At 35.3% G+C, this 13,262-nt stretch overlaps 1 protein-coding gene across 3 annotated transcripts in view; it reads left to right on the forward strand.

The window, feature by feature from the left end:
* Nucleotides 1-7,550, forward strand: part of LOC106756135 (peptidyl-prolyl cis-trans isomerase CYP59) — a 20,211-nt gene extending 12,661 nt beyond the window's left edge. The window contains exons 15-19 of one of the 3 annotated variants that reach the window (XR_002667194.1): nucleotides 4,665-4,705; nucleotides 5,032-5,134; nucleotides 6,085-6,217; nucleotides 6,305-7,165; nucleotides 7,291-7,550. Coding sequence is in view for 2 of the 3 variants with exons in the window: in XM_014638411.2 (XP_014493897.1) it covers nucleotides 4,665-4,705; nucleotides 5,032-5,134; nucleotides 6,085-6,217; nucleotides 6,305-7,082 (1,055 nt within the window). In the remaining variant the exon portion in view is untranslated. Of the gene's footprint in view, nucleotides 1-4,664; nucleotides 4,706-5,031; nucleotides 5,135-6,084; nucleotides 6,218-6,304 lie in introns of all 3 variants that reach the window. The other 2 variants (XM_014638411.2, XM_014638412.2) reach the window with 2 other exon arrangements.
* Nucleotides 7,551-13,262: the final 5,712 nt, after the last annotated feature.

Raw genomic sequence — 13,262 nt, forward strand, 5'->3', positions numbered from 1 at the left:
ACTAACTAAGTGCCAAACAACTCTTCCCTCCTAACTGCCCTCCTTTCTTAAACCCATTATAACCTATCACCTTATATCCTATCATTACCCCCTGCTGCAAAACAACCTTGTCCTCAAAGTTGGTACAGTAATGCTTGTTCCCATGGCTCATCCTCATCATAGGAGGGAACCCAAACCCACTGGCTGCTGCCCTCCAATTCAGGTCTGGAGGCTTGGGTGGTGGTCTATATGAAAGAATTGTTGACTCCTTTAAGAGTTGCTTCTTTTCCAGAATTCCCATGGACCATATGATTGTTCTATACTGCCTTCTGACCTGGTGACCACTTACATGGGCCTGAATTTTAACTCTTTTCTGATGAATGATCAAGAATTCTTTTCTCTCCTTCCACCCCCAAAACCTTTTTTGTATTTTTATAGCAGTAGTCCTAGCGAAGCCCTCACCTTGCCCAGATTTGTTCATCCTAGAAGCTAAAAAGTAAAGAACTTGTTGATCTGACCATCCAATTCCTTCATCATCATCATGTTGAGCTAATTGTTTCCTCTGAATGTTATAGTGTAGTCATGCAAAGAAATATCCCTGCCATTGGTCTTCGGGTGTTTTGTATGTTTGTGACAACCATATTTTTTCCCCACTCAAGTCAGCTGCATCTTCTACTTTATTTCCAGCCATAATAGCCACCATGTTCCCACCATGTTCTGCTTTCTTTACTCTGTCTTCACCCTTCTCCACTGTTTTGACATACACATCACCACCTACCCCACTATCTTCCCTAGAAACAATATTTTTTGCCACTTCCTGGGCAGCCGTAAAAATAGCAGCTTTTGCAACTTTCTCAGCAGCAGTAAAAACAGCAACTTTTGCAACTTTATCTGCAACAGTAAAAACAGCAGCTTTTTCAACTCTTCCAGCAGCAGTCACACCCATGTCTCCATCACAGTTTTCATCATTGCCTTCCTCTCCACATATATTTTCTTCTCTCCTATCTTGCCCTTTAATTCTTGCAAAACCATCAACACTCAACTGCAACTTCCGTCTCTCTTTTCTTCTCCAAAACAGAGCCTCTATCTCTTCCTGCAAACCCCATTATTAATGCCTCTTTTAGCCCTTTCCAAGAAAGGTTCTTGGTTTTATTTTTCCAGGCCCTGAACCAATAGATTGTGCCTCCCTCCATGCAGCTGTAAGCCAACCTGAGCCTCTCCTTATGATAGGTTTCTTGTTAAAGAAATCTTATCTCTCACTCAACAACTCTCGAAAACAGTACAAAAAGTATGTATAACCTCTGATATTATTGACTTCAAGAAAGAATGCAAGAACAAGAAGAACAAAGGAAGCTTAACCTTCCCCAACAAGGATAACCAAATCCTGTTTTAGAAACTACTAACAGTCCAAAAGTCCCCCTCTACTCCTCACGCTCTCCTATTTATACAAAGATATATTCCCGCCCTTCCTAACTGTTAACACAGTTAGGCAACTACTCCCTCTAACTGTTAACTAACGTCAACAACATCCTATCACCTTATCTGTGACATTTTGGGTGTCAAACAACTTCTCTACCTGAGAGATCCATCCCAATGGGTCCAGCCCCTCAAACCTGGCCAATTCTACCTGCCGCCTCCAATTTTGTGCACCCCTGTCTTCCTCCATCTCCTCTTCATCTGAAAGTTTCTTGGCTTTCTTGATGTCTAGCAGACTATCTTGCACAACACCCCTATCTGTTTCTCCCTCTTTCTTTCCTTTCCTGACAGTTTTCTTACTTTTTTCTGAGCCATTTATGTGATTCTTGGATTTCTGCAGTATTTCTTTTATTTCTTCTCCATTCTGCTAGCTCCCTTTTATGTTTGCTGGCCCACCTCTCCAAAGTATTGATTCTTCCTTCCATGCCTCCACCCTTTCTTGATCACTTCTTGATCACTTCTTGTTCCCTTATTGATCTAGGAGATCCTGCAGTTTTCTTGAAAATCCGATAGCTTCTTGAAACGGTAGCTTCTCACAAATCCGGCACCCCCACCTCGATCTGGCAGGTCGGACCAATTTGTTAGGTTCCTGGATATGGAACCTAACTTAGACAACCCACTCACACACTCACAGCAAGGAAATCAATTGTAAAAGAATGAATATTTGTATTCACATCAGCAAATGTANGGTACAATCAGTAANCGAGAGCNTAACCTCCCTCCANAGGCAAAAGTCCTGTCTCTACACAAAGAATACAATGAATCCTCCCCCTTTACAGAACTCACTTCCTATTTATAAAGTTTCTCTTCCCCTTCCCACTAACTAACTAAGTGCCAAACAACTCTTCCCTCCTAACTGCCCTCCTTTCTTCAACCCATTATAACCTATCACCTTATATCCTATCAGATACATAGTGCTTTTATACAGGCATAGTTCTTGGACATTTGGCTTCAGTTTTGAAAATTCAAAAATGGATTCTAGAACAATCCTAAAGTGGCTCACCAAGGTCATGTTTCCCATGTTTTCCTTGCCTTGTCACACATCCAAGGCTTGGTTTGCTTCATTGCTTGGTCTTGAACATTCCTTTCATGTGTACCGTCCATTTGTTCGAAAATTCCTATCCTCTTGGGGTTTAATTGAAGCCCATCAACAATTACTAAACTACAATTATAATTAAAAAATGAAATTTCAATCAAAGGAAAAGAAACATCTCCAAAAAAATGAATCTGTGACTGTGAGATTTCAAAGAAAGAAAACAAAGAATTATTTTTTTTTTTAAGTAAAGAGGTTCTTGTTTCTTGTCATGATCCTTACGATGGTTCTAAAAGTTTCCTGCCCTTTTTCTTCTTGTTGATCATGCACTCACCAATTTGGCTTCTATTTGGTTGAAGTACATACATGTTCTAATGTTATTCCTCAATATATATGTTGCTGCATTGACCAGCTTTGCTCTGCTAATTTTCTTCCTTTCTTTGTTGTAATCTGTGCGTGATATATCTTTAGGATATCCTGGAATACTTATCTTTTGATGTCATTGATATTTTTTAATCTGATGCATATAATGAGATATTGTTTGTATTTTTGGAAATCGTGGGAATATTGTTTTCATGTTTTCTATTATTTCCATTTTTTAATGTTTACTCTTTAAAAGGGCGATTAGTGATTGTCCATTGTACACAATTAATATACATTTCTTTTTCTTCTTTCAACTGTTATGTTTATGTGTTATACTCTTTTATTGTTCCAGACCTTCCATTCTCTTTGTATTTCTATCCTTGTTTTAATGAATTTCTTCTTTTATAAATATTTTGAAAAAATTATTTATTTTTCCTTTCTTGATTGAGAAATGATCTTCAGATTGCTAATTCCAGTTCCTTCATCCTGAACTTGACATAAACAATAGTTTAGCTATTTTTTCCTTTTCTATTGCATCTTAGGATAAGTTATAAAATATAAGTCAACCTCTTTTGATTCACTGAAATCCTACTAAATAAGTTTCTGTTGGTATTTGGTTATATTTGGTGTTAGAAGTTCAGTCATGTTTGGCTAAATGCATACATACGGCACAAAATTCGATGCATATTTGAGAAGAAATAGTCGTTATTATTTTATTATTAGAGAGAAAAGAAATTAAACAAGTAAAATGAAGGATAAAATATCCACGTATCTCTCCCCATTCTCTTTGTATATTGATAAGGATGTTTCCTTAATAAGTCATGGACAAAATTTCACTTCATCCAGATACGCCAAAGAACTGATGAAACCATAAAGCAATAAACTTGCCTTTCTTACTCCTTTCTAATCCTGTGTGTTAATTGTCAAGAACTCTTCCCAGATTTTCAAAACATATCCAGAATTCATAAAAACTCCAATAAATTTATTTTAATAAAAAATGGCTGTTGTTTGATGCAAGAGTGGACCTCACCTTCTGAACATCAGCCATAAAAACACATTTAAGGAGCTTTGTTTAGTGTGAACTCTTGTTGGAAGTCCCACATCGACTAGAGATAAGGCCAATTTATAATATATAAGTGGGGTGCAGACCTCACCTTACAAGCCGGTTTTGTGGGGTTGAGTTAGGCCTAAAACCCACTTCTAACATGGTATCAGAGCTATGGTTAGAGTCTATCCTAGCGATATTTGTTGGGCAAATTGTTCTATCCGCTATTGGACCGTTATTGGACCACCCATTAATATCTAAGTCTCACGCTCGAGATGTATATACCTCGGCGTGAAGGGGGTGTGTTGGAAATCCCACATCAACTAGAGATAAGGTCATTTATAATATATAAGTGGGGTGCAGATTTCACCTTACAAGCCGGTTTTGTGGGGTTGAGTTAGGCCTAAAACTCACTTCTAACAACTTTGAAGATTTAACCTATTATTAGTTTTTTATCATGTTATGTTCCATTATCCAAGCATAAGGCCTGAACTTTGGAGATTTAGATTTGTGGACTCTAATGAGTAAATAGAAATGTATGTTTTTACTATTAAATTTGTGCTTCAGACCAATTGAGCAACCATTTTCAACATTTTATATTGGTTTCCTTCAAATACTTCATCAATTTTATTTAGAAGTTGTAATGGCTAATCTTAGGATTGAATTGATTCTTAGTTTCTAGATAAACCTACTCTGTAATTGGAAAATGAATGCTCTCTTTTTGTTTTCATGCAATTAACCACATCTGATATGTACTCATTTGGACAGAATTTGAGGACAAACGGGCATGTGAGGAAGCATATTTTAAGGTATGCTGAAAATTTTGAAGCATATTTTTACCACATGATTCTTCTTTTTTTTCTTGGTAGTAAATTACTCTGTTTTGCTTCATGCACATTACTGTTGTAGATTTATTTATTTATTCTTTCTATCCTTGGTTACATTTCCTGTGTGATCTTGCGTTTCAATTTTTATTTGAGGTTTAGACAGTGGGTTGAAGAGTTCTTATTTTCTCTGGCAATTCTGAGTTCAAATAAGTATTTTGAAGTGTATATATAGAAAAAAAATTGCTGTGGTTTGAAAAGAAAACTCGTATTCTGAACTTTTTTCTTCTTGATTGCTCCCTGAATTGCAGATGGATAATGCTTTGATTGATGATCGAAGGATACATGTGGATTTTAGTCAAAGTGTGGCAAAATTGTGGTCCCAATACAGGCGGAAAGATCAAAAGGGTAAAGGTAACGATAATAATATCTCTTAGGATCAATTGGTAGGTATTGATGTAAGTCTCATATTAGAAATATGAGATTCTTGTGAGGTTTATCAGAGCTTGGGCTTTCCAACTACAACATTTAGCTTTTGTGGTGTGGTTCTCCCAACCAGTGTTGTTAAAATAGCGAGTAAGATCTAAAACTCGCACAATGCTGCAAGTTTGGAGCATCAAGCAAGTTGATCCTTCTGGTCCTATGATCCACCCAACCCATGAGAAGCCCAATGCTCTTACCATTTTCAACTAGGGTTACCTTTTTCAACTAGGTTACGTTCACCACGCACACCGCTCTTGGAGTCGCCGGTGCTCGCTGCCCTTGCACTCGCTCGTCACTTACGCAGTTAGCTATGCTTAGCCTCTGTTTCTCTACTTTTTAGTTTGCTCTCACCTCTGTTTATTTTAGGGTTCCTTTTAGTGATGTAGTAGTTGCCTTGGTTGTTCTGCTGGCAGCTCAAGTGGTTTGTTCTGCTCGCAGCTCGAGTTCTTGTTCTGCTGACATCCGCACTCATTGGTTCTTCTTATCCACGACTTATTTACTAAATTTTACTATTTAAACTTATCATTATTATAATAATAGTTATAATTATATTATTATTATAGTTATTATTATGAGTTATTTTTATTATTTTTAATAATAATACACCTGTTTATGGATATAATTTTGTTTTTTATAATCGTGACTCTTACTAGTCACTTATGGTCATTGAGTTACGATCTTTTATTGTCTTTCCGATCCCCTTACAATCCTTGAGTTTGACAACACTACTCCCAACCAAGTTTCTTACCAATATCGCAATTTGTAAGAATTTGTTTATTAATTGTTTTGCTTATACAACATTGTGCTGAATGCCAATGTTTGGCTGTAAACAGCTGCTCCTTTCCCTATGTAATTTTTATTACAATAATTTATTACCGCAGGTGGAGGATGCTTCAAATGTGGCTCTACAGATCATATTGCCAAGGACTGCACTGGAGATGCTACAATGAAACAACCACAAACAAAATACATTTTAAAGGATGATAATACCCAACGTGGTGGAGATAATTCGAGGTATGTACTTCTGGTTGCATGTGTCACTCTTTGACTGTCTCTGATTTTGTCTATCCAAATGTGAGAACAATTTCATGGTGCATGCAGATATGACATGGTTTTTGATGGAGATGATAACCCAGAAAGTCCAAGGCAAGATGTAAAACACCGAAAGCATGACAGGGATGACCCAGTTGAGAGAAAAGTTAGGGAAGAAAATTTTAAAGATCATAGAAGTAGTAGGCATCAGGATACGGTAAGAGATAGGTACGGTGATAGAAGCAGAGAGCATGGGGGAAATGGAGAAAACAAAGCACGATATGACAGAGGTGCAAGAGATTTGGATTCGAATGCTGACAAGAAAGACAGAGATAGGCACAAGGGTAGACATGGAAATGATTACAGGTGGAAAGTTGATCATGAATCTAGAAAAGAAGAGGATGATGGCTACAAGCGTAAAGATGAGCGAGACTCTGGAAGAAGATACGAAGAAGATAACTACAAGCATAAAGATGAGCGAGACCCTAGAAGAAGAGATGAAGATGATAGGAGAAACACAGATTCTAGCCATTTGGAGAGAAGGAATGACAGAGGTTATAGGAAGAGACCTGAAGACAGTGGAAAGCAAGATGTGAAGATTGATTCTGGACGAAGAAAGAGAAGTCCAGGTGATGATGATTACAAAAATGGAAGGAAAGATGAAGATTACAGACATAGAAAGGAAGAACGAGGGTATAAAAGGCAAGATATTGAAGCTGATGAGGATCACAAACGTAGAAGGGAGGATGGAGATTACAGACATAGAAGGGAGGAACGTGGACACAAAAGACAACATGTTGAAGCTGATGATTATCCTCATAAGAGGCATCATGGTGACAGGAGATGATTATTGGTCTCACTATATCCTAATGCTAAGCACAGAACCTTTGAACGACTATTATGTATGTCCCTTTTGCCTCAGGTTTTCAGGTGAAGCTAGATATTTATGTTTTAGAACAAGGTTTTGAATGGCTTTAGAAAACTCAGTTTCATGTTTGGTGCCTAACATAGCAATTTATTTTTTTGACAAATATTGTGGTTTCATAAATTGTTAGATGGTGTTTGACTAAACGCAGCATTACTAGTGTTACATGGGATGTAATAACAAAACAGTTCACGCATGGATTGGAGAGGACTGCAGAAAAGCATGTTGCAGAGGGCTTATTTATGTAATCCGTGATTTCTGATCTGAGCTAGGGTTAAAGTCAAAATTGTTTATGTAATACATTTGTAGATTACGTCATTAGAAATGCACTTATGAACCTGAAAATATTTTTTGATTGCATAACATAGAAATATATTTTGGATGATTCAATCGATTTGATTGTTATATTTCTTGATTTTCAGTTTGGAATACATCTCTGAAACGGATGATGTGTAATTTTCTTTCTATCAGCAGATAATATGTAATACATTTCTAACTTCGAAAACCTATTATGAATTATATAATCTTGAAATGTATTTTAAATTGCATAATTTAACAGTTATAATTATATTTCTGGATTGAGTCTTCTGCAAATAATTTGTGGATTTTACTATCATGAATTAAAATTAAGATTAAATGTTTTTTTTTCTCTCAATTATAATAAGATTTTGGTTTTAATTTCTTTTTCAAACTTTTATCTATTTTCAAACTTGTATTTAGACCATACTCGTTGGCATCAAAACCATTTTTTTTATTGCTTCTCCTAGCATGTCAACAAAGGATTTTATCTAAGTCTGCAATTTTTCTTTAAGCCCAAGTGGTGATTATTGAAACTAGTATGTTTTGACTTGGTAAATGTTTTTTTCTACTAATCTAATTGTCCTAACTATAGAATATCCATACTATATTATACTATAAAAATTAAACTATTTTTATTAAAAACTGAATTATACTATTTTGTGATTCAATTTAAAAAAATTGAACTTATTAACAATTCATTTAACTGCTTCAAAATTGTAACAACATACAATGTGATCAAAGCAAACTGCAACTCCACGTAAATGTAACGAAAACGCACTTTTATCATAATTCAAATAAATAAACTATTTGTTTTTTTTATTAAATAACACTTATTGAAAAATGATTTAGAATAAACAAATATCCTAAATTAAATTTTTAAAATAACAGTTTTAAGTGTTAGTTTAACAAAAATTACTTTATGAATTTAAATTAATTTTTAAAACTTATTCTGAAATAGTTTTAAAACAAAATAGAAAAAACACATTTAATACTATTCACAAATTGGTATGAGTTTTTTTTTTTCTTATAAAACATGTAATTTGCTCATTTGTATTAATTTATATTTATATAGCCTATTTTTTATAATTATATATCATACTAATTTATTATTATTTTTCATTTAAGTATTTATTTTTACTGAAAATTATTATATTATTGAAATTTATACATGAATAGATTTTGACTAAGGTTTTTCTGATAATTTTTTTAATATAACCTATGCAATTAAATTTTATTTAAATTTTGAGTGTTATAAAACAAGCTCAAGCAATTAGTTCGTAACCTACATGGGGAGCAAACCAAGTTGAGCAGTCCAGCATAGTTCAATCATATGAGGAGAATGCACCAGACCAATGCTATTGATTGCAAGTTCAACCTTCACTATCTCCGTTGGATTAATGGATTGACATCCCTAAAGAGTGGATCAAATTCTTGCCTTTGGGTTGAATTCTAGTATAACACTTCCTATCACCATTGCATGGGCATGACTCCTTTCAAGAATGTATATGGAAGAGACCCAGCGAATCTGATTTCAGTTCAAGAGCAATTGTTGTAGAGAGAGATCATCATCTACCATCTTAAGCATAATATTCATCGAGCTCAATAAATAATGAAGAAAAATGCATATCATAAATGGATGGATGTGGAGTTTAAGGTTGGAGATAAAGTGTTGGTCAAGTTGCAACCTTATAGACAATATCTGTTGCTTTAAGGAAAAACCAGAAACTAAGTTTGAGGTTCTTTGATCCTTTTCCATTTATTGAAAGGATTGGTAAGGTTACTTTCACGATAACATCCTTCTTTTTGTTATAATATATTGCAAAATATGAAAACGTTGCATTGCAACGTTAATATTTGCCAACGTTAACTTTTTTAATTTACAACGTTTACTTTTTTATTAATTGGCAAATGGTAATGTCTTAAATAACAACTTAAATGATTTTATTGCTGCAACATTAAAAATATTTATAGATAGAGAGTTTTTCCTCCATTCCAAGACACACAAGAAAAAACAGTCTTCTTTCATTCTCTTGTCTTCTTTTCATCTTCTAAAAATATTTTGGGTTTGTTTTTATACTCTTTTAAGAGTTTCTAGTTCTGAGATCCTCAGAGATATTCTAGGAAGTTCCTATTGTATCTTGGGAGACTTACGCAATACACCGCGGATAAGTCCTTAAGGACAATGACTCTACATGCCTCAGGAAATTTTGTTCATGATTATGTCATCTTTTTACAACAATCTTAAGGACTTATGACTGATGTCAATAGCATGCCTTCGGAAAGCCAAACCATTTTTTTCCGAAACTCAGACGGTCTTCACGAAATCACTTCTAAACGTGTCAAAAATTGAGGTTTTCTCTGGACAGAACATCCGGCGTTTGCAAGAATGCGTGTCCACCCTTTTAGACATGTATGAAGTTGTTGCTGCTCCCAAAAGGTACGTACACAAACTTGATCACAAGAAGAAAAATAATTTTCTTAAATCTCGTCCCAATGAATCTAAACCCACCTGGTATAAAGTAAGAAACGACAATCCTCCTAGGGCAAATATAGTCGAAGGAGATGACATCATTGCTAGGATCGTTTCTCAAGTAAATTTGATGACCAATGTGAGCAAATGGGTGGTAGACTTTGGTGCTACCAGGCATATCTATGCAAACAAAAATGCCTTTACCTCTTCCACTAGTGTAAGGGATGGAGAAGAACATGTCTACCTCGGTGATTCCAACACCACTCATGTTCTGGGAAAAGGAAAAGTACTTCTCAAACTCCCATCTGGAAAGACTCTGGCCTTGAGTGATGTGCTACATGTTCCATCAATCAGAGTTAATTTAATCTCTGTAGCACTATTGGGAAAGGTGGGGGTTAAATGTTAGTAAAATGATGAAGATGAAGTTTTGATGATATCCAAATCAAGTCAAGATATATCAAGATTCATGAAGATCCTTTGAAGACTTGTTTTTTATATAAAAAGCTTTTGTAATAATTATAGTTTAAGGTTTAGAAGTTAGATTTGATTCTTGTACTTTCATACTTTATATTTACTGTTCAGAATAAAAAACGTACGGTTTTAATCGATTAAACCAAGGTATAATCAATTATAACGTTGCAGGTTCTGAAAACTCAACTGGTATGGAAATAATCGATTATTACCTATTTTAATCGAATAATTCTTAGAATAATCAATTAAAGCTAGCCGTTGGAGTTTTCTGGTTTTCAAAAACTAGCCATTGTACTCATTTTAATCGATTAAAATTAATATTAATCGATTAAAAGCGTTAAATGGCCAGTTAGAAAGAATGGAAGAGTTTTTGCTTGAGTCTATAAATAGGATCTCTTTATCCATCATCGACAACTCTTCCCTTGCGCTCTAAACATCTGAAAACATTGAGAACAGTGTGTTGTTGCTGAAGCTAAAGAAACTCTTGTCTGCAAAGTTGTGAAGTGCTACTGCGGTGACAGAGAAATAGTTGATTCATCCTTGGAGCATCTAAGGAGGTGTTTGGAAGAGTATCATCCTTCGTGAAGTATTCGAAGGAGGTGATCATCCTTTGTGAAGACTCAAAGGAGGTGTAAGTTCATCTCTTCATGTTTCAAGAGAGGTGGTTTTCTAAACTCTTACAAATTGTTTTTCTATGTGATTATTATTTGTAATTGTTTTGTGATTAGTGGAAAAAAGGTTTATCTTGGTTTTGAGATAAGCGACTGGAAGTAGGATCTTTGTGACCAGAACCCGGATAAAACTACCTGTGCAAGTTTCTCTCTACCTTACTCTTGTCATTTTATTTTAACTATCTGCTTAGTAAGTAAAATTGAGAGAAATAATTAAAAGACACGAAAAAGTAATATAACCAATTCACCCCTCCCCCCCTCTTGGTTTGTTATTCCATGCTAACCATTTCGTTGCAGTTGCTCTGACAATTGGCATCAAAGCTCGATTTGATAGTTATTCAAATGGCAGGATCATATCAAACTTTTGTAGAGGGTGCTTCTATCAATAGACCACCTCTATTCACAGGTGGAAATTATGCATTCTGGAAGGTGATGAAGGAAAAATATATCATTATTTGATACATGATTTTGATAGTAAAAGCACCCCTTTTGGCTTAGAAACTTGCTTGAACTCATATGTTTTTAGTAATTTGTGTGAATAAGAGAGTTGAGGTTGATTTTAATTGCTTTCTAACAAATTCCCCTTTTTTTAATAGTTTGAAGCACTAAAGGAAGAAGAGAAGAAAAGCCATGAAGAAGGAGCTCAAAAAGGGTCAAAAAGGCATCAAAGAGGAAGAAAACCCGAAGCCCGAGTGAGCCCAGGCGACAGAGAGTGTCGAGTTTACGAGCTGGAAATCACCGCTCGTCACCCGGGCGATGGACCTGGCGCCCGGGCGACAGACGCCCGTAGCCCAAGCGACCAATTCTGGCGCCCAAGCTTCGACTTTTGCGGACCAGGCCTGTTTTTGCTCTGATTTGATTCTTTTGGACTGGGCCGCACTCTGGGACACGCCTAACACTATTTAAAGGACCCTGGGGCTCTAGGTTTTGCATCCCTGGCAGAGAAGAGCACTCCAATACACTCTTAGCCTACTCTAGATCTTCCATCTTCTTCTTTTCTTCCATTATTCATAGGTTCCCCCATGTCTATGTGGAACTAATTTCTATTTGTTGTTGGGGATTGATGTAGCTTTGGAAACTCTCATGTATTTGAATTGATTCTTAATTTCATATGCTTTTTCCATTAATTGTTAGAATAATTTATCTGTTCTTATTCTTGCTTATACAATAGCATTATTTGTGATTTGCATGAGTGTCGGGAAGTTCCTTGTAATTCAGGTCCTTGTTAAATTATTCCTAAGGGTTATATATCTCAGGGATGAGGGTATGAGTCTTAGTCGTCTTAACCTCTTGATCTTCACATCTTTTTACTAGGAAGAGATGCTAGGTTGCATGAACTGGTAATTAGGGACAAGCTTATTCACCAAGGGATTGGGTTTAAGTATTTTAGTGAGGGACGTTAACATTAATGCATAAAAAGAGGAATTCTTATATACATGAGAGGGAACTTGGTGAAATCAAAACCCCAACAGCATAATCATCTCATATTAATTCAATCCCCATTCATCTTTGTGCTCCTTTGCCAGTGGTCAATTTATCTTTCTTTATTTTATTATTATTGCAATCAACACCATTGATCTCTTTTATTTTTAGTCTTAATTAATCTTGTTTTTCACACAACTGTTCAGTGCCGAGAGTTCTCTGGGAAACGATACTTGGTCTTACCATTTTATATTACTTGTGCGACTCGGTACACTTGCTGATTTGCCCCAACAGAAGGTTAGAATGCAAATATTTATTGAGTCTATTGATTGTGAGATTTAGGATGTTATTGCATTTGGTTCGTCTGTTCCTACTAACAATATACAGGAACCAAAGCCCCGTATTCAGTGGACTGCTGAAGAAAAGAAAAGGTTTCAAAACGACGTAAAAGCTCATAATATTATTTAATCTGCGTTAACTGTTGACGAATTTTATAGGATCTCTGTTTGTAAGACTGCACAAGAAATTTGATATATGTGTAGAATCTAAATTAACAAAGAAAACATGTTTTCTGTAGAACGTCAAACTGAACTATTAGGGTTAATTCATACTGATCTAACTGATTTAAAACAAACCATGTCTAGAGGAGGTAAAAATTATTTTGTAACCTTTATAAATGATTATTCTAGATACACTAAAGTGTATTTAATCAAACATAAAGATGAAGCCTTTGATGTGTTTTTAACCTATAAAGTAGAAGTAGAAAAT

The sequence above is a fragment of the Vigna radiata genome, chromosome 2 (assembly GCF_000741045.1).
Source record: "Vigna radiata var. radiata cultivar VC1973A chromosome 2, Vradiata_ver6, whole genome shotgun sequence".
NCBI lineage: Eukaryota > Viridiplantae > Streptophyta > Magnoliopsida > Fabales > Fabaceae > Vigna > Vigna radiata.